We start from the raw sequence: 24,121 nt of genomic DNA, 5'->3' as shown, positions 1-24,121 counted from the left end.
ATAAAGGAATTGTTAGTGCAGAAAATATTCAAATGTCAGTATTTAAAATTATATCACAGTATGATATCATGTTCATAAGTTAGATGTCCATAAATCAGGAAGCCCCTGTACTTGACTTTTGTTACAGTAAAAGTCTCAAAATGTGTAACTTTTGCACATTTGCAGTACTGCCTGACAGCACCAGGGAACCAGTTCAATTCCACTCTCAGGCAACTGTGTGTGGAGTTTGCACATTCTCACGTCTGCATGGATTTCTTTGAGGTGTTGTAGTTTCTTGCTGTACTGTCCAAAGATGTACTGGTTGAGTGAACTGGCCACACTAAATGGCCTGTAGCATCCCAGATGGATTAGCCATGGGAAATGCATGACTACAGGGATAGCAGAGGGGGTAGGCCTGGGTGGGATGTTGATCGGAGGGTTGGTGTGAACTCAATGGGCTGAACGGCATGTGGGGATTCTATGTAGCATTCTCTTTTGAATTGGCAAATGGGAATTCAGCGCTTTAGAAGTTAGGGGTCTTCATGGAGGTCAGAATACGTCAGGGTTTGTAGAGGACACCAGACGCTTGCTGACCTGGATGACGACTACATTCTGAAATGGCCAAGCAGGACACTCAGTTACCAACTTTACCATCATAACCTTGAAAGAGGAATAAACATCAGCCGTGCCCACAACCACAGAATGAAGTGTTGAGCCAGGGTGGTCACTACCAGAATTAAGGGCTCAATTAAAACAAAAGCTCTCTCATTTAGGGATCATTATAAAGTTTAGGAAGAAATTCAAGACAGTAATTAGGTTTTGGAGAAGATTTGTAGCTCAGGTTGAGGATCTGGGTGTAAGTTTGCTCGCTGAACTAGAAAGTTAGTTTTCAGACATTTCGTCACTGTACTAGGTAACATTAGTGAGCCACCAGTGAAGCCTTCAGAGACTCAGTGATGATACCTAGTATGGTGACAAACATCTGAAACGAACCTTCCTGCTCAGCAAGCAAACTTACACCCAGAGCCTCAAGCTGAGCTACAAATCTTCTCCAAAACCTGCTAATTATGGTCTTGAAATTCTTCCTACACTTCATTGTGATCCCTAAATGAGAAAGCTTTTGTTTAAATAGAGTCCTTACACAAAAAGAGATGCTAAGAAACGTGGATGATATAAATACAAAGTTGACATAACAGGATACAGGATGCCCATTTGACCTCACCTTGGATTGGTTGTTCTTCAGTCTGTGCGCTTCATCTACCACTAGACAGGCCCATTTAATGGAGCTCAGAGCTGCCTGGTCAATGGTAACCAGCTCATAGGAGGTCAATAAAACATGAAACTTCACTTGTGCCTGACTCTACAAAAAACAATACAACATTAGTTAGAATAGCTTAGGATAACTTTCAAAACGGTCCCTTTTCCAGTTTAAGTTGTTTTCAGATTATGCCCAAATGCGATATAAAACCCAACCCACAGTCAAACGATCCTGCGTAAACCTCCAGTGTAGGCACTGGGCCCTACAGTCACTGGACACACTAACTCAATACCGGTACCTAGCCCCGGGATACCCAGCACTAAAATTTCTAAACTTTGAAGGCTTACCCTGATTTTGACAGCTCGCTTGCTGACTTTGACTGCATTGTCATCAAAACAAAACTCATTTTCCCGAATGACAGCACGGCTGTCTTTGTCTCCAGTGTATGTCACCACATAGAAATCTGGAGCCCACATCTCAAACTCACGCTCCCAGTTTATGATGGTAGACAGAGGAGCACTGACCAGGAAGGGGCCACTCGAATGTCCCTGAGGAGACAAAAGATGATCAATTATACAAATAAACTGCTTGCATTCATACAGCTACATTAACAAAACAACAGTGCCAAGTGACTTGCTAAAAAAGGTGCAGATCAACTGACAGGAATTCAAAGCTCAGAGCCCAACCAGGACACCAATGGTGGAATGACAGAAAATGGGAGAGATATCAGAGGTATATGGATTTGGGTGCAGAGCTGGAAGAGATTATAGGGGAAAGAGGATGGCAAGGACTAGGAAGAGTTTGTTTCTATATTTAAAGATGTTAACAGATCAGGAGCCAATGCCAGTTAGCAAGTACCAAAGTTGATTGGGAAAAGGAACTGGGAATGAAGGAGGATATGGGGCAGAATTTTGGATGAGCTGAAACTTTTACAGATGGTTTTTGCAAGGTTTGTGAAAGTTTGTAGCTTAGATTGAGGTTTACGGTGTAGGTTTGCTTGCTGAGCTGTAGGTTTGATATTCAGACATTTCATTACCTGGCTAGGTAACATCAGTGGCGACCTCCAAGTGAAGCGAAGCTGTTGTCTCCTGCTTTCTATTTATAGGTTTGTTCTGGATGGGTCCCATCCAGGACAAACATACAAATAGAAAGCAGGAGACAACAGCTTCACTTCACTTGGAGGTCGCCGCTGATGATGTTACCTAGCCACGTAATGAAACGTCTGGATATCAAACCTACAGCTCAGCGAGCAAACCTACACCCCTTTTACAGATGGTAGCTGAGAAGATGTCTGACAGCAGGCTAAATGACCAGATAGGATTTCAAACCCATTCTTTTCCACTGGGAAGCACCAAAATATCTATGAAAGTATCCTACTGTGTCCCCACCATCACTTTGAGAATTCACACTAAACTGAGCTTTTAAATTGTAAAAGATGCCAATTTTATAAACAGATGTAGAATTTTGAGCAAGTATAATTCTGGGCTGCTGACTTGCTATCCTATTTCAGATGAAGTAGATATTCAATTTTCTGCTATGGAGATCCACTTATCCTTCAGGAGGTTGTTTCAAATCCAAATCCCCCCCAACTCTGAGAAGGTAGGGAGCAATCCTATTGTACTCAAATGTATAACTAATCAGTCCAGTTGGAGTGATGGACAAAATCCAGAATGCCCAATGGAGATGGAGTAAGAAAATGCACCATTTCCCAACGTGGAACTGGAATTCTCAAGAGCCTGGCAACCTGGAAATTTCTTCCAATAACTAGCAATTAAATTCTAAACTACCTCAACAATATTTTAAAATTACATAATCCTTCAATATGAAAACACTCCCTAAGGCATCATCAGATAAAGACTGAGCATTCTCAGGACCAACTGACCTGGGAGTTTCAAAATAAAACAAAAAGGTTAAGTGTGAATCTAAAGAGACAAAGCATAGCGATAATTCACTGGCTTAACCTCCCAGAGGACCAAGCTAATGCTCTTGAGACACTGGGTCAAACCGCACCAATGGGATTCAACTAATAAATCTTTTTGGCAGTCTCAAATATTGACCAAGAAATTATCAATTGTCTTAAAAATCCCTCTGGCCATTATGAATGGCATTTAGGCAAAACAGATTTCCTCTCCATCTGACCTACAACGTGAATGACTCTCATTTGCCCTCTGAAATGGCCTGGCAATCCACTCAGTTCAAAAGGAAAGACGGATGGACAACAAATGTTGGCCTTACTCAATGATGCCACATTGCATGGGAAAATAAATTGGAAAAAATCTGTTAATCTCACAATGGCAATGCAGGTAGCTTCCCAATACTCTGTCTGCTCAAAACACTAACCCCAAATACACACACGATTCTGGGGTTGCTAGCATCCTTCATTCCCCACAAATAAGCTGTGGCATTGGAATAATTCACAGGGCCACATCTGAAAGAGGATGCAAGTCAACTATGTTGACACGAGACTGGACTCGCACAGGTTCAAGCGATCATGACTTTGGCTTTACTCCATAAAAGGCATCAATGAAAGACCACTATTTTCTTCCCTTTACAGCTTTGCAGTTACTGATCTTTGATGATTCAATTAATATACTTCTCCAGATGAATAGTCCAAGCCTTGGTACAGCAACTTCATGCCTCTTGAAATACACTACCACGCTCCTACTCTTAGCACAACATAATCAGACTTACTGAGTTTAAGTTGCATTTTACCTCTTTGTATAGAGAATACAAGAAGACAATGGTCTGTATGGTCTTTCCCAGTCCCATCTCATCAGCGAGGATAGTGTCAGTGCCCTGCGCCCAGGAAAAGCGCAGCCAGTTTAGCCCCTCCAGCTGGTACATGTGCAAAGTTCCACCAGTGACCGTGATGAAGTCTGGCTGGACTTCATATTTAATTGTTGGCTGCAGGGAAAAAAGACAATAAAAGAAAAACAAATTATGCAACCTTCAGACAAAAAGCACAGCGGTGGAATGACACATTGTGATGGCTTTTGTGGCAAGGTGGGGGCTCATAAAGTAAAAAACGTCAGAAATTTGCCTTTTAGAAATAATTCATTTGTAACCTTTCATAATCTCCTAAGTCCCAAAGTCCTATACAGTCAATGAAATACTTTTAAAGGGTGACCAACTCTATAACTCACCGAAATGACTTACATAGCTTCTTCCAAACCCTCAACCACTTCCATTTAGAAAGATAGGAGCAACAGATAAATGGGAACACCACATGCTGCAAGTCCCTCTCCAAGTTACTCACCATCCTAATTTGAAACTATATCACCATTCCTTCAGGTCAAAATGCTAGAATTCTGTTCCTAATAGTAATGTGGGTGTGCCTACACCAGATGGATTTCAGTGGTTCAAGGCACTCACCACCACGTTCTCAAGGGCAATTAGGGATGGCAAAAAAATGCTAGTGCAGCCACAGATACCCCTTCTCTGGTAAGCGAAAAAAAACACAAACAGTCCAGTCCATTCTTGCAAGGTCCCCACAACTGTGTGTGAAGTTTGCACATTCTCCCAGTGTCTGCATGGGCTTCCTCTTGGTGCTCCAGTTTCCTCCCACAGTCCAAAGACTTGCAAGTTAAGTGGATTAGCCATGCTAAAATTGCCCAATGTTCAGGAATGTGTAGGTTTGGTGTGTAACCACAGGAAATGCAGAGTTATAAGGATAGGGTGGGGAGGGGGTGCGGGGGTTAGGTCTGGGTGGGACACTCTTCAGAGGGTCGGTGTGGACTTGTTTGGCCTGTTTCTTCACTGTGAGGATAAGTAGCAATGAAGGACCAGGTTCATATTTTGCTGGTGTTGCTGAAAAGAGCCATTTTGGCGGGGTACTGGGAAAATTTTTATTCTCTAAAATATCTAAAATAATCTTATGTCTGAATAGGATGGATGGAACTTCCATTGAACTTAGAGCACGACTTCCTCAATACAACACCAAAGTTGTTTTTTTGTGTTCAAGTCTTTGGTGTGAAACTTGAACCAACAAGCTACTAACTCAGAAGCAAGGATGCCCCCATTGGAGGAACATGCCAGCCAAGTTGAGTCAGGAAACAAGAAAAAACACTTCGGGAAGTTGGATTGTTGGGGCTTACTAAAAACACAATGGTGGTGGCATTTAGGAATATGAACAGGAATTGATATTGGGAAATTTTAAAAAGGAATTTTGGGGAGTCCTAGATCAAATACCAAATAAGAAGTGAATAGTAAAGTAACAGTTATGGAGGACCTCAATTATCAGGAAGGCCATTAAATCCAGTAGCAAGACAGACTGAAAAGACATTTGACATTAGTTCTGGAATTAAATAGAGGAATAGAACATGATGAAGGCAAAAGTGTCACTTCATCCGGTAGAATGTTGGCTTGGAATCAGAAGCTTCAAACACAAACCCCAAAAGCCTGACAGTGCAGTACTGGTACCAGACTGTCACTGGTGCTGTCTTAAGATATTCAGCTGTGATTATAGAGTACAACACAACTCCAAAGACTGCAGGATAATCCCCAACATTGACATCAAGTGGCAAAACCAAACCTTTATTCCCCCATTTAGAAGCGTGAAGTCTGCAATTCCTACTGCTTATTACACATTATTTCAGTATGATAGATGAAGTTAAGTAAGCTAGAAGTTCCAAAATCTCTTACAAATCAAATCATAACAGCTGGAAGAGACCAGTCAGTTTATCTGATTGGTTCCTTATGTAACACATGCAGCCTAAGATTGATTTAGTTTCTTTTTTAATGAGTTGTTACATTCTTCTCTCCACATGCTCTGTGCAGTCATTGATTTGCTAGTCAACTTTGGAGTTTGAATGTGTACCCCATATACTAAAGAGTGATCATTGGGGTCAAGCTTCTTTACTGCTTAAAATCATAATTCATTCTGATCACCCCTCACCACCATTTATGCCCCAATATACAGTTCTGTGTCACCAAATACTTTCGCTTTTAATTAAAACAAAAGTAGAATGGTTACCGTTCTCTATTGCTTTAATTACAAGCCCAGCCCAGACTACGAACACTAGACAGTCCCATGCCTCCATTTCCTACTCACTTCTGTTACAGGTGAGCCAGGAGGCTTGTCTGCCAAGAACTCCTTTATTTTCTTGAACTTCTTTGTTTTCTTGGGCCTGGTGGGTTCCTCCCCAATGATCATCTCCCTGCAGCAGAAACAGCACGGGGTTAAAGCTAGATATCAGCAGCCATCTTATGCATATCAGAAGAGTGCATTGAGCATGCTGTGCTTGTAGACAACTGGCAACATTCAAGTTCACAAAAAACAGAAGCAGATCTACAGTCTCTCAATCCTGCCCTGCCATTCATTAATAATAAGGCTGATCTCTGCATCACTTTCTCAACTTTTTATATCCCCTCATTCTCTCGATGTCTAAAATTCAGCCTTGAATGTATTCAATGATCAACTGCCCACACTTATGAGAGGAAATTTTGAAGTCTGGCAATTGCTGAGGCCCAGCACCGACTTCTGGAGTATCCCAGAGGTAACAGTTTGCTGTATGAAAAACGGCACACATTCCTGTCCTCACTGACCTGTGATTCCAGTATGCAACTTTGAGTGCGTCGAAATCCGGGATTTCCAGTTCATCCTTCTCCCAGGTGGCCTGGTCATATGCCAGATCTCTCCACTTCACCAAGTAGTGGTAGTTTCCCTTCCTGTCGATACTGTAGAAATGAACGCGATACGAGCTGAGTGGAATGGTCTGGACAGTGCACACTAGCAATGTCCTGCTTGTGCCACCCATTCAATCTCAACTGATTCCTGCACAATTCAACAAGGCAAGTACAAATAACAAACCAAGCAGAGGGCACTGGATCAGGTGGCAGCTCTTAACCAAGTCCAAAAATGAATAACGGCCAGGATCACAACGAAAAATGAGATTAAAATTAATATCAGAAACTTCATTAAACCACCACCCCCCATTATCATCAAAAGGCAGCTCAAATCATTTTTTTAAAAAAGGTGTGCTTTAACCCATGTTTGAGCAGTCTACTCTTTCCTGATCGACAGAAGGCAAGATTGTAACTGCACTCAGCCAGGGTAGGGTGGGAATGAAAAGGTTTCTATATATGGGAGAGTTCAAAACTAGAATTAGAATACAAGGCACTGCCTAAAGTGCTTTAAAAGGAACTCATAAGGAAATTCTTCACTCAGGAAGCAATGAGAATGAGAATATTCAGACAGCAGCTGAGACAAACTGACCTTATATTTAAGGAAGCGCAAGATAAGTAAGCACCAAAGGGGGAAAAAAAGGAAGACACAGGAGAAGGTCAAGCTTACAATAAATTAGGTCAGGACCAAGCTGTGTCTTGAACGCATATTAAGGTTTAACAAGGAACATGTAATTACATCAAGTTAAACACCTTAATTAGATTTTCCATACTCGAAGGAATACAAATACAATCAAATGAGGGCTCTGTGGTGTGGTGGTCCAAGACAGGAGACCCAGGTTCAAGTCTCACCTCCTCCAGTTGTGGGTCATAACACATCTGGACAGGTTGAGACAAATCAACAAATGCAGTTGAAAAGATTTATATAAAATGATTAGTGGAGCAAGAACACTCGCATGGAGCAGTTGGACAGACTGGACTGCTTGCATCATGCGCTCTACTTCTATATTTGGAATCAGTGGGTGTTCATGTCCTATAAAAACGCTTTGGGTCTTGGGGGTCATTTCAAACTTTCATGTCTACCAGTGATATAGTCCATGCTCAGAAATGGTGTACAGAGTTAAGAATCAAGATGATAAATGGACATTAGTAGCAGATCAAAAAGTGAATGGTGGATACATTTGGAAGATCTGAAGGGCATTCCATCCCTGATGCTAAAGACAAAATGGTTCTTCAACTGGCAGCTGTCCAACCTGTGCTGCAGGATACGATGAATGGTCATCCACTCAGGCTTTATCCCATAGCGGTAAAACTTCTCCTCCATTGCAGCATATTGAGGATCCTGGGCTTTCCTTTTCTCACTCTTGCTGTCATCATCCCCAGAGCAGTAATCAAACGGAGGTGGCTCATCCATGTCAGTCTTTCGTTGGTAGTTCCGAAACATCACTGAATGATAAATCTCCAGCTGTGGGAAACCAGCAAAGCTATGGGTTACATCAACTGTGGATGATTTGTGAAGAGTCCCCAAGTAACCCAAATCTTCACCATGTACATGTTAACCCAAAATAATTCCCAGCTTGCATTCATACAGCTCATTTCTCAGAATCCCTGTAGTGTGGAAGTAGGCCACTTGGCCCTGCTGGTCCACACCAATCTTCCAAAGATCATCCCACCCAGAAACATCCCTCACCCCCTCCCCAGCAACCCTGCATTCCCCATGGCTAATCCACCTAGCCTGCACAGTCCTGGACACAAACGGGCAATTTAGCATGGCTACTCCACCTTAACATGCACATCTTTGGACTACAGGAGGAACCAGAAGCACCCAGAGGAAACCCACGCAGAAACAAGGAGAACATCCTTGTGGAGTTTGCACATAGTCGCCAGAGGATGGAACTGAACCTGGATCCCTGGCGCCGTAAGGCACCAGTGCTAACCACTGAGTCACTTCAGGGATTCCAATCTGTGCTATATTCTTTTCAGTGTGTTTGATGGGGATAACGAGAGTTTTACGCTGTATTTAATCCTATTCTGTTTTTCCTCCAAATTTCAGATTGACGGACAGAACAGGAAAAAATACCATTTCTCACCTGCAGCTCAGTGACCCAGGAGCAGTGCCAATACGACAAGCCAGCCCACTTAACGAAAAACTCCCGCTCAGGGCGCCCATGCAGTGGTTTCGGTGGGGAATCCTCAGGAGTGGCATCAGGTGGTCTGGATACAGGGACTGGTATTGGCAATTCACCCCACTTCCAATGAAGAATCTTCTGGACTCTGCCTTTCAAGGGAGGGCACTTAAGACAGAAAATATCAGGAAAGAAGGTGAATCCTTACTGTCACAGCAGAAAAACTTACATTGTGAAAGTTGCAAAACAATCACATTACAGTAAATGAAATATTTTTGAAGTGGTGTCACAATGAGTAGTGAGACAATTTGCACAGTGATCCCACACACAGGAACAACCAAGTAAGTTATTTTATGCTTATAGATCCAGACATTGGGTGGATTACATAAGCAGACTCAAAGAAATTTAGATACTGTGTGTCCTGAGGGATAGTTTGGAAGGGAGGGGTTTAGATTTTTGAGACACTGGGATCACCTTTGGGAAAGGAAAAAGCTGGTCAGATGAGATGGGCTTCACTTGAGCAGATACAGAATTAATCTGTGTGTAAATAGTGTGGTGGGGGTGGATTAAAATTTGTAAAGCAGTGAGGTGGGTTGACTAATGGACCTAGTTTTGGAAGTTAACAGATAGGGCAAAAGAGAGAAGATCGTGAATGGGGGAAAATAAGTGAAGGAAGGCTTAAGATTTGATAGTGAACAAATAAATGGTTGCCTTCCAGTGGGCATGAAAGAGTTAAATTGTATGTGTAAGGGCCTCGTTCCTGATGAGGGGCTTATGTCCGAAACATTGACTCTCCTGCCCTGCTGTGCTTTTCCAGCACCACACTCTTGACTCAAGCCAGAACAGGACTGGATACTTCACACCCAGGGTTAAGGCTTTTAGGAGAAACTGTGCTTTTAAAAAAAAAAGGAGGGAGAGGTAGTGTAGCGATCTTGGGTCATTGATAGCATAAATTGTCCTTGCATGAGATGCAGCTCCTGGATTAGAATCTGGACGGTTGGAGGTGAGAAACAGGAAAGGAGTGGTGACCTTATTGGGTACCTATTCTAGTTCTCCAAATGGCAGGCAGGAAGCAGTGAGAGCATATATAGGCAAGAAATCTGCATGACAAGTATGGTTGTAATAGTTGGCGATTTCAGGGCAGACTGCAAAAAAGGTAGATTGTGGGGCACAGAAGTGGAGGAATCACTGAAATATATTCAGGTGAACTTTCTGCATCAGTATATTTCCAGTGATGTTAGAGCTGGTCCTGAAGCAGGCCAAATGCAGAACATCAAGGTGGCGAAGCATTTGGGAAATAGCAATCACAATAAGGTTCAATATTAAGTTGGAAAAATGCTTTTAAAAAAGTCAATAATAAAATATTCCAGACTGGAAAGGGTAGATTTTAAGGGTCTGAAAGTTGAATTGGAGTACATTGATTAGAAATGAACCTTGGCAAATAAAACAGGGAATGAAAAAGGAGAGAAATTCAAAAGAGATGAGAATGAAATGTGGGGTACAATACCCTGGATGACTAATGATATTGAAGGGGAAAAAAAAGTAAAGAAAAGGAGGCATATGATGCAGGCCGGAATAATAATCTCAACAGAAATCAGGAAGAGTATCTCAAATGCAGAAGATTTGCAAAATATGTAATAAGAAATAAGTAGTAGTATGAGGAAGGGATGTGTTAAAACAAGTATTAAAGTATTCTTTAAACATTTAATAGTAAAAGATTAGAGAAGGATAAAGTGAAGCCCAAAAGGAACAAGCTGTGCACTGGAACAAAGGATATGGCAAAGATGCTAAAGAATATTTTGCTTCAGTCTTTATCAAACTAGAAAACAGTCACGATCGCCTAGTTGAAATGTGGTTGTTATGCAAATGACCAGTACAGTGACAGATTAAGTAGTGCTAAAAGGGCTGGCAGTTAGAAAAGACCAGGCCTGGATAGGATGCACTCTAGATAGAGAGGGGTACAAGAGCAAATTGCAGAGCTGTTGCCAGAGATTTTCCAGGCCTTTCTGAACACAGACTTCATCCTGGAGGTTTGCAAACGTGACACCACTATTTAAGGGGTAAAGAATAACCCAGGAAACTACAGACTTGTCAGCTTTACATCAGCATTAGGAAAACTGATGGAGGCAACAATATGGGATACACTTACAGACAGCTAAGTTAATACTAGATAGTCAACATGGCTTTGTCAAGGGCAAATCATGACTGTCAAATTTGATGGAGTTCTTTAACAAGGTGACACAGGCAGTGGATGAGGGTACAGGATGTGGATGTTCTTCAGTTGGCTTCTCAAAAATAATTTGATGCAATGCCACATGGCAGATTGTTTAGCAAATTAGAAATGTTTTGGATTGATGCGTCCTTAGCAACATGGATTAGAAGTTGGCTAAAAACACAGGGATTAGAGGAAACACTTCTGCATCAAAGAGTTACCCTTCAGGCTTATTTTACATCTTTCCCTTCTCATCTTAAACCTAGGCCCCTCTAGTTTTAGACCTCCCCAACCTAAGAAAAAGACCTTGACTATTCACCCTATCCCCCTACCCTCCAGGATTTTATAAAAATTATTTTTATATAGATGGGCATTTCTCAGATTAGAGAGGAGTCGAAAATGGCGTTCCCCAGGGATTGGTGTTGACACATTTGCTTTTTCTGATTTATATAAATGATTTGGACATGGATGTTGAGATCAAAATCTAAATTTACAGATGACCCTAAACTGAAAGAATATTGAATTGTTATGATTATGCTGACCAACTTGACAGGAACGTTAACAAGTTGGCCAAATAAGCAAACGCATGCCATATGAAATTCTACGTAGACAAATGTGAAGTAATGCATTTTGGTAGAAGAAATATTGGAGAGACACGTAGAATCAAATGGTGCAAGTTTGAGGGCAGTACAGGAGCAGAGGGACCTCAGGCAATTCTCTGAAGGTGGCCAGGCAAGTTGAAACAGTTGCTAAGGTGGCTTATAAAGGCTTTATAAACAGAAGCATAGCGCACAAAAGCAAGGAAGTGACATTATTCATCTACAAATCATTATCCAGACCACAGAGTATTGTTTTCAGCCCTGGGCTCAAAGTTCTAGAAGTGAGATCAAAAGAATGACAACACGAACGGGGGACTTTAGAGACAAGGAAAGATTAGAGAAATTGGGTTTATTCTCTTTTGGAGCAGACAAAAGTAAAAAGGTGACCTTATTGAGGTGTTCAAAATTATGAACAATTTTGATAGGGTAAAGAGGATATTCGGTTTCAATCAGCTATGTCCATAACTAAGGGTCACAATTTCAAGACTGTCAGCAAAAGTCATTGTTAGAGAGCACGGAAACAGACTTTTCAGTCCAATTTAGCCTCGCCAACCAAACATCCTAATATGACCTGGTCCCATTTGCCAGCACTTAGCCCATATCCCTCTAAACCCTTCCTATTCCTATACCCATTCAGATACCTTTTAAAATGTTGCAATTGTACCATCCTCCAGCACTTCCTCTGGTACCTTATTCTGTACATGCATCACCATCTGCATCAAACAGTTACCCCTCAGGCTTATTTTAAATCTTTCCCTTCTCACCTTAAACCTATGCCATTCCAGTTTTAGACTTCCCCACCCTAGGATAAAGACCTTGACTATTTATCCTATTCCCATGCCTTCCATGATTTTATAAGCCTCTAGAAAGTCAACCCTCTCAACAGCCACATGACATCCCAACTCCTAAAAACTCAATGCTCTGATCAATGAAGGCAAGTGTGCCAAACACTTTCTTCACCACACTGTCTGTTACCCCACTTTCAAGGAACTATGCACCTACACCCTTAAGTCTCTTTGCTTGGCAACATTCCCCAAAGCCATCATAAGTCCTGCCTTGAAATGGACAATAAAAACAGCTGGATGTAGGTTTGCTCACTGAGTTGGAATGCTCATTTTCAGACATTTCGTCACCATACTAGGTAACATCAGTGAGCCTAGCATGGTGATGAACCTTCCAGCTCAGTGAGCAAACCTACACCCAGAACCTCAACCTGAGCTACAAATCTTCTCAAAACTAGCTAATAAGAAAGCCTTCCTAGCTTTGCCCAGTTCTTGAACAAATAAAAGTTAAAACTTTTTAATAAAACAGGTTTGAAATTGAGGTTACATTCCCACCTCTAGTCTGGATCACCTCCAGAACACAGAAAAATCAAGCTATTGTAAAGCTTGAATGCTTTAAGTTGGATGTTAAGGAAAATACTAAACAGATTCCTGGGATGGCAAGACTGAAGGGAGAGTGAATCAATTAGGACTATATTCAGACTTTGGGGGTGGGACGGGTGGGGAAGGAAGCAGGAGATATTCCTGATGACCACAGAATCTAGAACCAGGGCTCATAGTGGAAGGATAAGGAGTTTAAGATTGAAATAAGAAACTTCTTTACTCAGACTGCTGAGCCTGTGAAATTCCCTTCCAAAAAGTGGTCAAGACCAAAATATTGAACATCTTCAAGGAGATAGATGTTATTCTTAAGGATCAAAACCATTGAAAAGCTTCTTTTCAGAGTTGTTAGGATTTGGAACACACTGCCTGGGAGAATGGGAGAGGCAGAGTTTGCAGGTTTCAAAACGGAGCTGGATATATATTTGAAAGTCATGAATTGACAGGGCTACAGAGATAGGGCCGGAGAATGGAACCAGCTGGGTAGCTCTTTCAGGAGGTGGTAGTACAGACATGATGGGTCAAATAGCCTCCTTCTGTACTAAACTTCTAACTAGAGACATTAACACTTCAGCTCCTGGCCTCTTCTTCAGCAGGTGCAAGCAATTTGCTGGACAAGCAGGTCAGCGAGTGTCACTGCCTTATAATTAAACCTATACACCCAAACAATTGAACCAGGGAAAATAGCCAAGGTAGATATTATCCACACTTGACCAACGCCCACGTTACCAGCTGGGAACAGCCATTGCATCGTGACTAGGAATCTGGATTTTGATAAAATCTTGGAAAGCTCCTGCCCAAAAACAAGTGCGCACACTATAATCGGTATGACCACAGGTGCAGCTACCAAGGTGACACAAATTCACTCACCACAGAATCTTTGAAAAGGTCAACTTTTGGCCATGGTCAGGGGCTGGATTTCACCTATCTTTCGGGCTACTCTAGAATTGGTCTGGAAAATACAAGTACCACTAGGTGAGTGTGGAAGGCTTTGCACAGGGACATGACAGCACTATCACTCTGAAGCCAATGCCAAGTCAACACCAACAGGTCAAACTCTTAGAGCTGCCACCCATCCAGCAGCACCAGTGTCAGCTTCCCCAAATAGAGAACCCAATTAAACTGTTGCAATCCTATCACCTTAAGGGATAGGCCGGTCAACAATGCTCATATCCCAAGAACAGTTACTAGAACTGGCTGTAACTATGACCAATTCAAGCTCCCTTTTCACCCGGAAGTAAACTTTGTGCTGGATGAAGAAGGCACTCACGGTACAGCGGGGACATAGCCATTCGCCATTGGGGATTTCTGGAAGTGGCGGATTGAGACAGTGAATATGGTAGGACGATGGACAGGCGTCACAGCACAGCAGCTCCCCACCATCTTTACAGACTCTGCAGTACTCCATATGATCGTCTTCTTCCTCCCGCTCGCCTCCTAACTCCACTTCCTCTTCTTCATCTTCCTCTTCTTCCTCCTCGTCCTTTGCCTCCCATTGAATACCTTCTTTTTCCTAAGGAAAGACACCAACGGGATGAGATACCAAGTTATAACTTTCATGTTTTTGGACATGAACCTTCTATATAAACCTATAGAAAAAAGGAGCAGAGGGCGTTTTTGTTAAAAACCGTGTACTGATTGATAAAAGTCAACTAGGACTAGAGAATTTAGCAAGTGGCTGAAAGGAATTCTGCACACACAAATGAGCCTGATGTCATTGCAATAATGGTACAATAAGCCTGAATTTCCAGTCAGGTGTTGAGATTAAAACCACAAAAGCCACCACAGACTGTAATTCACTGGCAGGCTGTGCCATTGTTCTCAGTTTTGAGAGGATGGGGTTATCCTGAGGGCATCACAACCAAGGCATCAGCTAACATTCACGCAGCATGTTAAATATACTAAACCAGGTAGAATCACAGATGCACAGCACAGAAACAGACCCTTCGGTCCAACTCATCAATGCTGACCAGATATCCTAAATGAATCTAGTACCATTTGTCAGCAGCTGGGCCACATCCCTCTAAACACTTCCTATTCACATACCCATCTAAAAGCTTTTTATTTAAAAAAATATATTTTTATTGAGAAGAGATTTAGTTTTTATAAAATTACAAAGTTACAACAATAAATCAACAACACGACTATCTATTTAAAAAAACAAAACAAAACAAAACTATACTCATGTGCAAGATAAACAGTCCAGTTTAAGTAATAGATAAAATAACACTGCGCAGCGCAATGAAAAAATAGCTCCCGACCTTAGAGTATTGAATATAACACCTGCATATTTGAAATTAGAACAGAACATTACAGGGCCTGTACTGCGCTTCGGCCCTCGATGTAGTGCCAACCTGTGGAACCAATCTGAAGCCCATCTGTTCCATTCTTATCCATACGTTTATGGAATGGCCATTTAAATGCCCTTGAAGTTGGCGAGTCTACTACTGTTGCAGGCAGTGCATTCCACACCCCTACTAATCGGAGTAAAGAAACTACCTCTGACATCTGTCCTATATCTATCACCTCTCAATTTAAAACTAAGTCCCCTTGTGTTAGCCATCGCCATCCTAGGGAAAGAAAAAGACTCTCGCTGTCCACCCTATGTAACCCGCTGATATCTTGTATGTCTCAATTAAGTCACCTCTCAACCTTCTTCTCGCTAATGAAAACAGCCTCAAATCCCTCAGCTTTTCCTCAAAACCTTCCCTCCATACCAGGCAACATCTAGCAAATCTCCTCTGAATCTTTTCCAAAGCTTCCACATCCTTCTTATAATGCAGTAACCAGAACTGTATACAATATGCCAAATGCAGCCGCACCAGAGTTTTGTACAGCTGCAGTATGATATCATGATTCTAAAACTCAATCCCTCAACCAATAAAAGCTAACACACTGTATGCCTTAACAACCCTATCAACCTGGATGGCAACTTTCAAGGATCTATGTACCTGGACACAGAGGTATCTCTGTTCATCTACACTTACCATTAGCCCAATTCTTTCTCTCGGGAGTACCACGTTCGCTAAATTAGATCGTCGTGGCTACACAAAAACCCTAATTAAAATGGCAAACAAATCTGCATCTAGGTAATCCAAATAGGGTTGCCATGTCTTATAAAAATTCAGTTTTTTTTGGTACACCATATTTGTAAGAAAGTCCAGTGGGATATGTTCCATAATCAGCTTACGCCAACCTGACTGGCCCGGGGGGTGGTCTCCAGTCACCCAATACAAAATATTCCTCCTCACGCAGAGAGGAAGGATATTTCTCCCATGACTGTCTAAAGATGATAAATTGGGCAGACCCAGGAGAAGAGAAATCGGTCTCCAAGACCCTCCCTATTTCCCTGCCACAGCACTCCAGTCGATACGAAACCTATGATGAGCTTAATAAGGGGCCACCTGTGGTGCCAGCCACTAAGTCTCTAAACATCAAAGGAAGCACTCACATAGGGTATAGTGAACGAGGAAGGACATTTGTTTTAATAAGGGATATTTGGCCTAACCAGGATATTGGAAGAGCCTGCCATCTTTGAAGATCTTGCATAATTTTGTCAAGCAAGTGGATAAAATTATCCTTAAATAAATTGTTTGAAGACATGAGTAACAAAAATACCTAAATAAAGAACCCCCCCACCATGACCACTTAAAAGGGAAACCATGACTCACCCTCAACATTAGATGTCTATTTAAATAATGTAATGGTCTCAGCCTCCAAACATCTTGACTATTTTCTCATGATAACCTGTTTAAGGCCTATGGAGAATTGCTAATGAATATTCCTATGGAATTTATCTAATAGGAGTTCCTTTGGTAACAGGCATTGGCCTGCTCCACTGGTATTCATCACTTAAATCCTTGATAAAGCAGATCCAGGTAGAATGCAGTAGCCCCTCAATGTGTAACGGTTCAGGACCTCCCAGTCCAACAGTATACTTTGTAGCGCTGTGGAGTCTGTAGACCAGATGTACTGGTTACGGGCAGTGGCATTCCTTAATAATTACTCAAAAAATCTTTTGTTGTGTTTTTGGGCGACCTTCAACCCTATGCTTGTTGTCTTTGGGCATCCGGTGTGGGTGGGTGTAGGCAAATCACAGGACCTGCTCATGTGTGCGCTACTGGACTGGCCCAGGCTGGGTATAAATGTATCCATGCAGGCACAGAGAGAGGGGCACTACTACAGCGGATAAGTGCTTTATTTCCTCATCCAATCCAGTTTAGATTTAGTCACTTCTCACTCTCCTTATCCTCCCTCACCTATGATTTTTGTGGTGGGAAGGTCACTCAATTGGGAGAGCATCAAAACAGCACAGTGGTTAGCACTGCTGCCACACAACACCATAGACCCAGGTTCGATTCCACCTAGGGTAACCGTCCATGCGGAGTTTGCACATTCTCCCTATGTCTGTGTGGGTTTCCTCCAGGTGCTCTGGTTCCATGCTAAATTGCCCGCTGTGGCAGACTTGACTGTAGAGGTGCTGATCAGTGGCAGTTAAAATGAACAAAAAGTCACAGCTGCCGTGGTCGAACAGTAGCTCAATTGTGTGAATATACTTTTGGGTAAATGAGAATAAAAACAAACATTCTCCGGGTCTGCTACTCTGGGTTAAAGCACCTGCCTATCAACCAGGTGATCCAGAGTTCAAATATTAGTGCTGCCTGCCTTTCCTCTCAGTCTTTCAATAAAAGGTGACTGCTAAAAGTCACTACATTCACTCGAAAATTTCCCCCCAGCTCCATTTCAATTTAAACCCTTTCCTCTTCCCCTTCACTTTTGATGGCTACATTCCCCAGAATAGACTTTGTAAATTTTTAGTTGGCTGCACAGGCAATTACTGATGGCAGTGAGTGGTTTAAAAACAAAAGCTGACCCAGTAGAAGAAAAACAATACAAAAACACAAAGCAAACAGATACAACGTGTCCTTGATATGTATGTACCTGTCAGGCAGGAAAGAGATGATCGTGTGAGGGAACCTTGGTTGATGAGGGAGGTTGAATGTCTAGTAAAGAGGAAGAAGGAGGCTTACATAAGGTTGAGGAAACAAGGTTCAGACAGAGCATTGGAGGGATACAGGATAGCCAGAAGGGACCTGAAGAAAGGGATTAGGAGAGCTAAGAGAGGGCATGAAAAATCTTTGGTAGGTAGGATCAAGGATAACCCAAGGCATTTTATGCGTATGTGAGAAACATGAGAATGACGAGAACGAGGGTAGGTCCAATCAAGGACAGTAGTGGGAGACTGTGTATTGAAATCGGAAGAGATAGGAGAGGTCTTGAATGAGTACTTTTCTTCAGTATTTACAAACGAGAGGGACCATACTGTTGAAGAGGAGTGTGAGAAATGGACTGGTAAGCTAGAAGAGATACTTGTTAGGAAGGAAGATGTATTGGACATTTTGAACAACTTGAGCATAGACAAGTCCCCCGGGCCTGACGGGATATACCCTAGGATTATGTGGGAAGCAAGAGAGGAAATTGCAGTACCGTTGACAATGATCTTTTCGTCTTCACTGTCAGCGGGGGTGGTACTAGGGGTCTGGAGAGTGTCAAATGTTGTGCCCCTGTTCAAAAAAAGGGAATAGGGATAACCCCGGGAATTACAGGCCAGTTAGACTTACTTCGGTGGTAGGCAAAGTAATGGAAAGGGTACTGAGGGATAGGATTTATGAGTATCTGGAAAGACACTGCTTGATTATGGACAGCCAGCACGAATTTGTGAAGGGTAGGTCTTGCCTTACAAGTCTTATTGAATTCTTTGAGGAGGTGACCAAGCATGTGGATGAGGGTAGAGCAGTGGATGTAGTATACATGGATTTTAGTAAGGCATTTGATAAGGTTCCCCATGGTAGGCTTATGCGGAAAGTCAGGAGGCATGGGATAGAGGGAAATTTGACCAGATGGATAGAGAACTGGCTAACCGGTCGAAGTCAGAGAGTGGTGGTAGATGGTAAATATTCAGCCTGGAGCCCAGTTACAAGTGGAATTCCACAGGGATCAGATCTGGGTCCTCTGCTGTTTGTAATTTTTATTAATGACTTGGAAGAGGGAGTCGAAGGGTGGGTCAGTAAATTTGCAGACAGACAATACGAAGATAGGTGAAGTTGTGGATAGTGAGGAGGGCTGTTGTCGGCTGCAAAGGGACTTAGATATGATGCAGAGCTGGGCTGAGGAGTGGCAGATGGAGTTCAACCCTGTCAAGTGTGAGGTTGTCCATTTTGGAAGGACAAATAAGAATGTGGAATACAGGGTTAACGGTAGGGTTCTTAGTAAGGTGGAGGAGCAGAGGGATCTTGGGGTTTATGTTCAAACATCTTTGAAAGTTGCCACTCAGATGAATAGAGCTTGTAAGTAGGCCTATGATGTATTAGCGTTCATTAGCAGAGGGATTGAATTCAAGAGTCGTGAAGTGATGTTGCAACTGTACAGGACCTTGGTTAGGCCACTTTTGGAGTACTGTGTGCAGTTCTGGTCGCCTCATTTTAGGAAAGATGTGGAAACTTTGGAGAGGGTGCAGAGGAGATTTACCAGGATGTTGCCTGGAATGGAGAATAGGTCGTACGAGGTTAGGTTGAGAGTGCTAGGCCTTTTCTCGTTGGAACGGCGAAGGATGAGGGGTGACTTGATAGAGGTTTAGAAGATGATCAGAGGAATGGACAGAGTAGACAGTCAGAAACTTTTTCCCCGGGTACAACAGAGTGTTACAAGGGGACATAAATTTAAGGTGAAGGGTGGAAGGTATAGGGGAGATGTCAGGGGTAGGTTCTTTACCCAGAGAGTGGTGGGGGCATGGAATGCGCCACCTGTGGGAGTGGCAGAGTCAGAATCATTGGTGACCTTTAAGCGGAAATTGGATAGGTACATGGATGGGTGCTTAAGCTAGGACAAATGTTTGGCACAACATCGTGGGCCAAAGGGCCTGTTCTGTGCTGTATTGTTCTGTGTTCTATGTTCAAACAGAGTGCAATCATTCAGGATCATACTATAAGCCCCCCAACTGCTACCGAGACATTGAGAAACAAGTATTTAGTAGGATAATGGAAAGATGCAATAACAAAAAGGGTTGTCATAGTGGGTGACTTCAACTTCCACAATATTGACTTGCTCCCTTCGAGCAAGGGGTTTAGAATAGGCAGAATTTAAGTGCATCCAAAGGTTTTCTTGAAACAGTATGCAGATAGTCCAATTAGAGGAGGGGCCATACTGGACCTTGTATTGGATGATGAGCCTGGCCAGGTGACTAACCTTTCAGTGGGAGAGCGTTTTGGAAACCATTATCACAAAGTCAGGACCTTGCTGTAAGGTACTAAATTGTGAGGGCAAATTATGTCAGTATTAGGCAGGAGCTGAGGAGTGTTAATTGGGAGGAGCTGTTATCAGCAAGTCCACATTTGACATGTGGGAGCTGTATAAAGACCTGCTAATCAGAGTTCAGGACCAGCATGTTGTAATAAAGAAGAAAGGACAAGAGTGGCAAGATAAGGGACCCTTGGATAACAAGTGAGGTTGTGAATTTAATTACAAAAAAGGAAAAACCATAAAAGTTGAGGAAATTAAAAATTAGACAGGGTCAGTAACGAACATAAAGCAAACAGGAACTCAAGCAGGGAATTAGGAGAGTAAGAAGAGACCATGAAATGACACTAGCAAGAAGGGATAGAGAATCCCAAGGCATTCTATATATGCATTTGAGAGGATAACTAGGGAGAAGGTAGGACCACTCAAGGATAAAGAATGGAACTTGGGCTTGGAGGCAGAGGATATGGAGGAGGTCCTGAATGAGCACTTTTGCGTCAGTATTCATCTTGGAGGATATGGAGGATAGAGAGACTAATGTGGAACATGCTAATGTGCTAGGACATTTTGAAATCAAGAAAGAAATGGTATTGGTCTCTTGAAGAGCATTAAGGCAGGTAAGTCCCCAGGCCCTGTTTGTATGTATCCCAGGTTATTGTGAGAGGCAAGAGGAGATTGCTGGGGCCTTGACCAAGAAGGTATGAGCCATAAAGGAGAGGTTAGAAAAACTCAGGTTTTGTCTGGAGCAACAGAGGCTGACGGGAGACGTGATTGAAGTGTAAAAAATTATGAGATGTATAGATAGGGTTATGGTCAGAATCTCTCCCCTTCCTCCCCCCGCCCAGGAGTGAAAATGTTTAAATGGGGGCATGCATTTAAAGTGAGGGGGGATGGGGGTGGAGAGGGAGTTCAAAGGAGATGCAAGGGGAATTTTTTTGTTAAAAAACACAGGTAGGAGTCTGGAATGTGCTGCCAAGGGTAGTGGTGGAAGTAGATTCAATAGGGGTATTTAATAGGGACTTTTAGATAAGTACTGAATACTGAAGGCATGAAGGGATAGAGACCAAGGCAGGCGGAAGGGATTAATTTAATTTGTCATCACATCAGAGAGAGAGAGAGAGAGAGAGAGAGAGAGAGAGAGAGAGAGAGAGAGAGAGAGAGAGAGAGAGAGAGAGAGAGAGAGAGAGAGAGAGAGAGAGAGAGAGAGAGGAGAGAGAGAGAGAGAGAAGAGACAGAGGGGGGGGGGGGGAAGAGAAGGGACAGAGAGGGGGGAGGGGGGGAGGAGGAGAAGAGAAGAGACAGGGGGGGGGAAAGAGAAGAGACAGAGAAGGGGGGGGGGGGAGGTGAAGAGAAGAGACAGAGAGGGGGGGGGGGCGGGGGAGGAGAAGAGACGGGGGGGGGGGGAAAAAAAAAAGAGGAGAAAAAGGAGTAAAAAGAGCAGACAGACAGACAGACAGACAGACAGACAAAAGAGAGAGACAGAGAAGAGACAAAGAAAAAGAAAGACAGAGAGAGAGACCTGCACAGTTACTGCCTTTGCTGTTTAAATTAGTGTATCGCTGGACATCAGAGTGTAATCTTGGAGGAATTGTTGGGCAAAGTTCACAGCACAGAATCAGGTAAGTTAATTGTTGTTATAAGTCTGTCCAAGAGAAAGGCTGCAGTAGTGGGTACAGTGGATTCTTTCTTGATTGTATGTTTTTGGAGATAAGTCTCTTGATTAAACTTAAAATATATTAGTTTAACCTAGGGCAGTGTTTGTAGAGGAATAAGATGGTGTTATTTTCTGGGTCTGTAGATTGTGAAGGAGCAAAAATGGCCTTTGTAATGATACGTACTACTTTGTCAGATGTGGGAGTTTTAAAGAGAGTTTAAGTGTTACTGCAGATTATATCTGCCTTAAATGCTGTTCGATATGAATCTTATCAGATTGAGTGGATTGGTTGGACAGACAGATAGAAAGGGGGGGGTGGAGGGGCGGGGGGTGAGGGTGAGGAAGTCTCAGATACAGTCACATAGATGGATTAACTCCAGGAAGGTTAAGAGAGGTAGGCACCTAGGCCAGGAGTCTTTTGTGGATATACCCATTTCAAACAGGTATGCTGTTTTGGAAAATGTAGAGGGTGATGGATTTTCAGGGGAATGTCGCACGAACAGCCAAGTTTCTAGTATTGAGACTGGCTCTAATGCAACGAGGGGTACGTTGGCTTCCAAGAGACCAATTGTGTTAGGGGATTCTGTAGTCAGAGATACAGACAGACATTTGTGGCCAGAAGAGAAAAAGCAGAATGGTGTGTTGTTTCCCTGATGCCAGAATCAAGGATGTCTCAGAAAGGGTGCAGCAGGGGGAAGAGGGGCCAGCAGGAGGTCATTGTCCACATTGGAACCAACAACATAGGAAAGGAAAAGGTTGAGACTCTGAAGGGAGATTACAGAGAGTTAGGCAGGAATTTAAAAAAGGAGGTCCTCAAGGGTAGTAATATCTGGATTACTCCTGGTGCTACAAGCTAGTGAGGGTAGGAATAGGAGGATAGAGCAGATGAATGCATGGTTGAGGAGCTGGTGTTTGGGAGAAGGGTTCACATTTTTGGATCATTGGAATCTCTTTTGGGGTAGAAGTGACCTGTACACGAAGGACGGATTGCAACTAAATTGGAAAGGGACTAATATATTGGCAGGGAAATTTGCTGGAACTGCTTGGGAGGATTTAAACTCGTAAAAGGTGGTGGGGCGGGACCCAGGGAGATAATGAGGAAAGAGATCAATCTGAGACGGCTACAGCTGAGAACAGAAGTGAGTCAAACAGTCAGGGCAGGCAGGGACAAGGTAGGACTAATAAATTAAACTGGATTCATTTCAATGCCAGGGGCCTAAGAGGGAAGGCAGATGAACTCAGGGCATGGTTAGGAACAGGGGACTGGGATATCATAGCAATTACAGAAACATGGCTCAGGGATGGGCAGGACTGGCAGCTGAATGTTCCAGGATACAAATGCTACAGGAAGGATAGAAAGGGAGGCAAAAGAGGAGGGGGAGTGGCATTTTTGATCAGGGATAGCATTATAGCTGTGCTGAGGGAGGATATCCCCCAGAATTCCATCCAGGGAAGTTATTTGGGTGAAACTGAGAAATAAGAAAGGGATGATCATCTTATTGGGATTGTATTATAGACCCTCCAATAGTCAGAGGGAAATTGAGAAACAAACAGATCTCAGCTATCTGCAAGGATAATAGGGCAGTTACAGTAGAGGATTTTAACTTTCCAAACAATCAACTAGGACTGCCATAGTGTTAAAGGTTTAGATGGAGAGGAATTTGTTAAGTGCATACAAGACAATTTTCTGATTCAGCATGTGGGTGTACCTACTAGAGAAGGTGCAAAACTTGACCTACTCTTGGGAAATAAGGTGTCAGTGGGGGAGCATTTTGGGGGCCAGTGACCATTATTCTATTAGATTTAAAATACTGATGGAAAAGGATAGACAGATCTAAAAGTTGAAGTTCTAAATTGGAGAAAGGCCATTTTTGACTGGATTAGGCAAGAACTTTCAAACGCCAATTGGAGGCAGATTTTCGCAGGTAAAGGGATGGCTGAGAAATGGGAAGCCTTCAGAAATGAGATAACAAGAATCCAGAGAAAGTATATT

At 42.7% G+C, this 24,121-nt stretch overlaps 1 protein-coding gene across 8 annotated transcripts in view; it reads right to left on the bottom strand.

Annotated features, from left to right (window-relative positions):
- The window catches only part of chd3 (chromodomain helicase DNA binding protein 3), a 117,800-nt gene that overhangs the window by 57,977 nt on the left and 35,702 nt on the right, over nucleotides 1-24,121 (bottom strand). For all 8 annotated transcript variants that reach the window (XM_072591517.1, XM_072591524.1, XM_072591519.1 and 5 more), the window contains 8 exons: nucleotides 14,449-14,691; nucleotides 8,950-9,153; nucleotides 8,113-8,324; nucleotides 6,782-6,913; nucleotides 6,288-6,393; nucleotides 3,950-4,141; nucleotides 1,585-1,785; nucleotides 1,202-1,339 (listed from right to left, as the gene is read on the bottom strand). In XM_072591517.1, the coding sequence (XP_072447618.1) occupies nucleotides 1,202-1,339; nucleotides 1,585-1,785; nucleotides 3,950-4,141; nucleotides 6,288-6,393; nucleotides 6,782-6,913; nucleotides 8,113-8,324; nucleotides 8,950-9,153; nucleotides 14,449-14,691 (1,428 nt within the window). The remainder of the gene's footprint in view (nucleotides 1-1,201; nucleotides 1,340-1,584; nucleotides 1,786-3,949; nucleotides 4,142-6,287; nucleotides 6,394-6,781; nucleotides 6,914-8,112; nucleotides 8,325-8,949; nucleotides 9,154-14,448; nucleotides 14,692-24,121) is intronic.

This window comes from Chiloscyllium punctatum, chromosome 21 (assembly GCF_047496795.1).
Source record: "Chiloscyllium punctatum isolate Juve2018m chromosome 21, sChiPun1.3, whole genome shotgun sequence".
NCBI lineage: Eukaryota > Metazoa > Chordata > Chondrichthyes > Orectolobiformes > Hemiscylliidae > Chiloscyllium > Chiloscyllium punctatum.
This window is presented reverse-complemented; position numbering and strand designations above follow the sequence as displayed.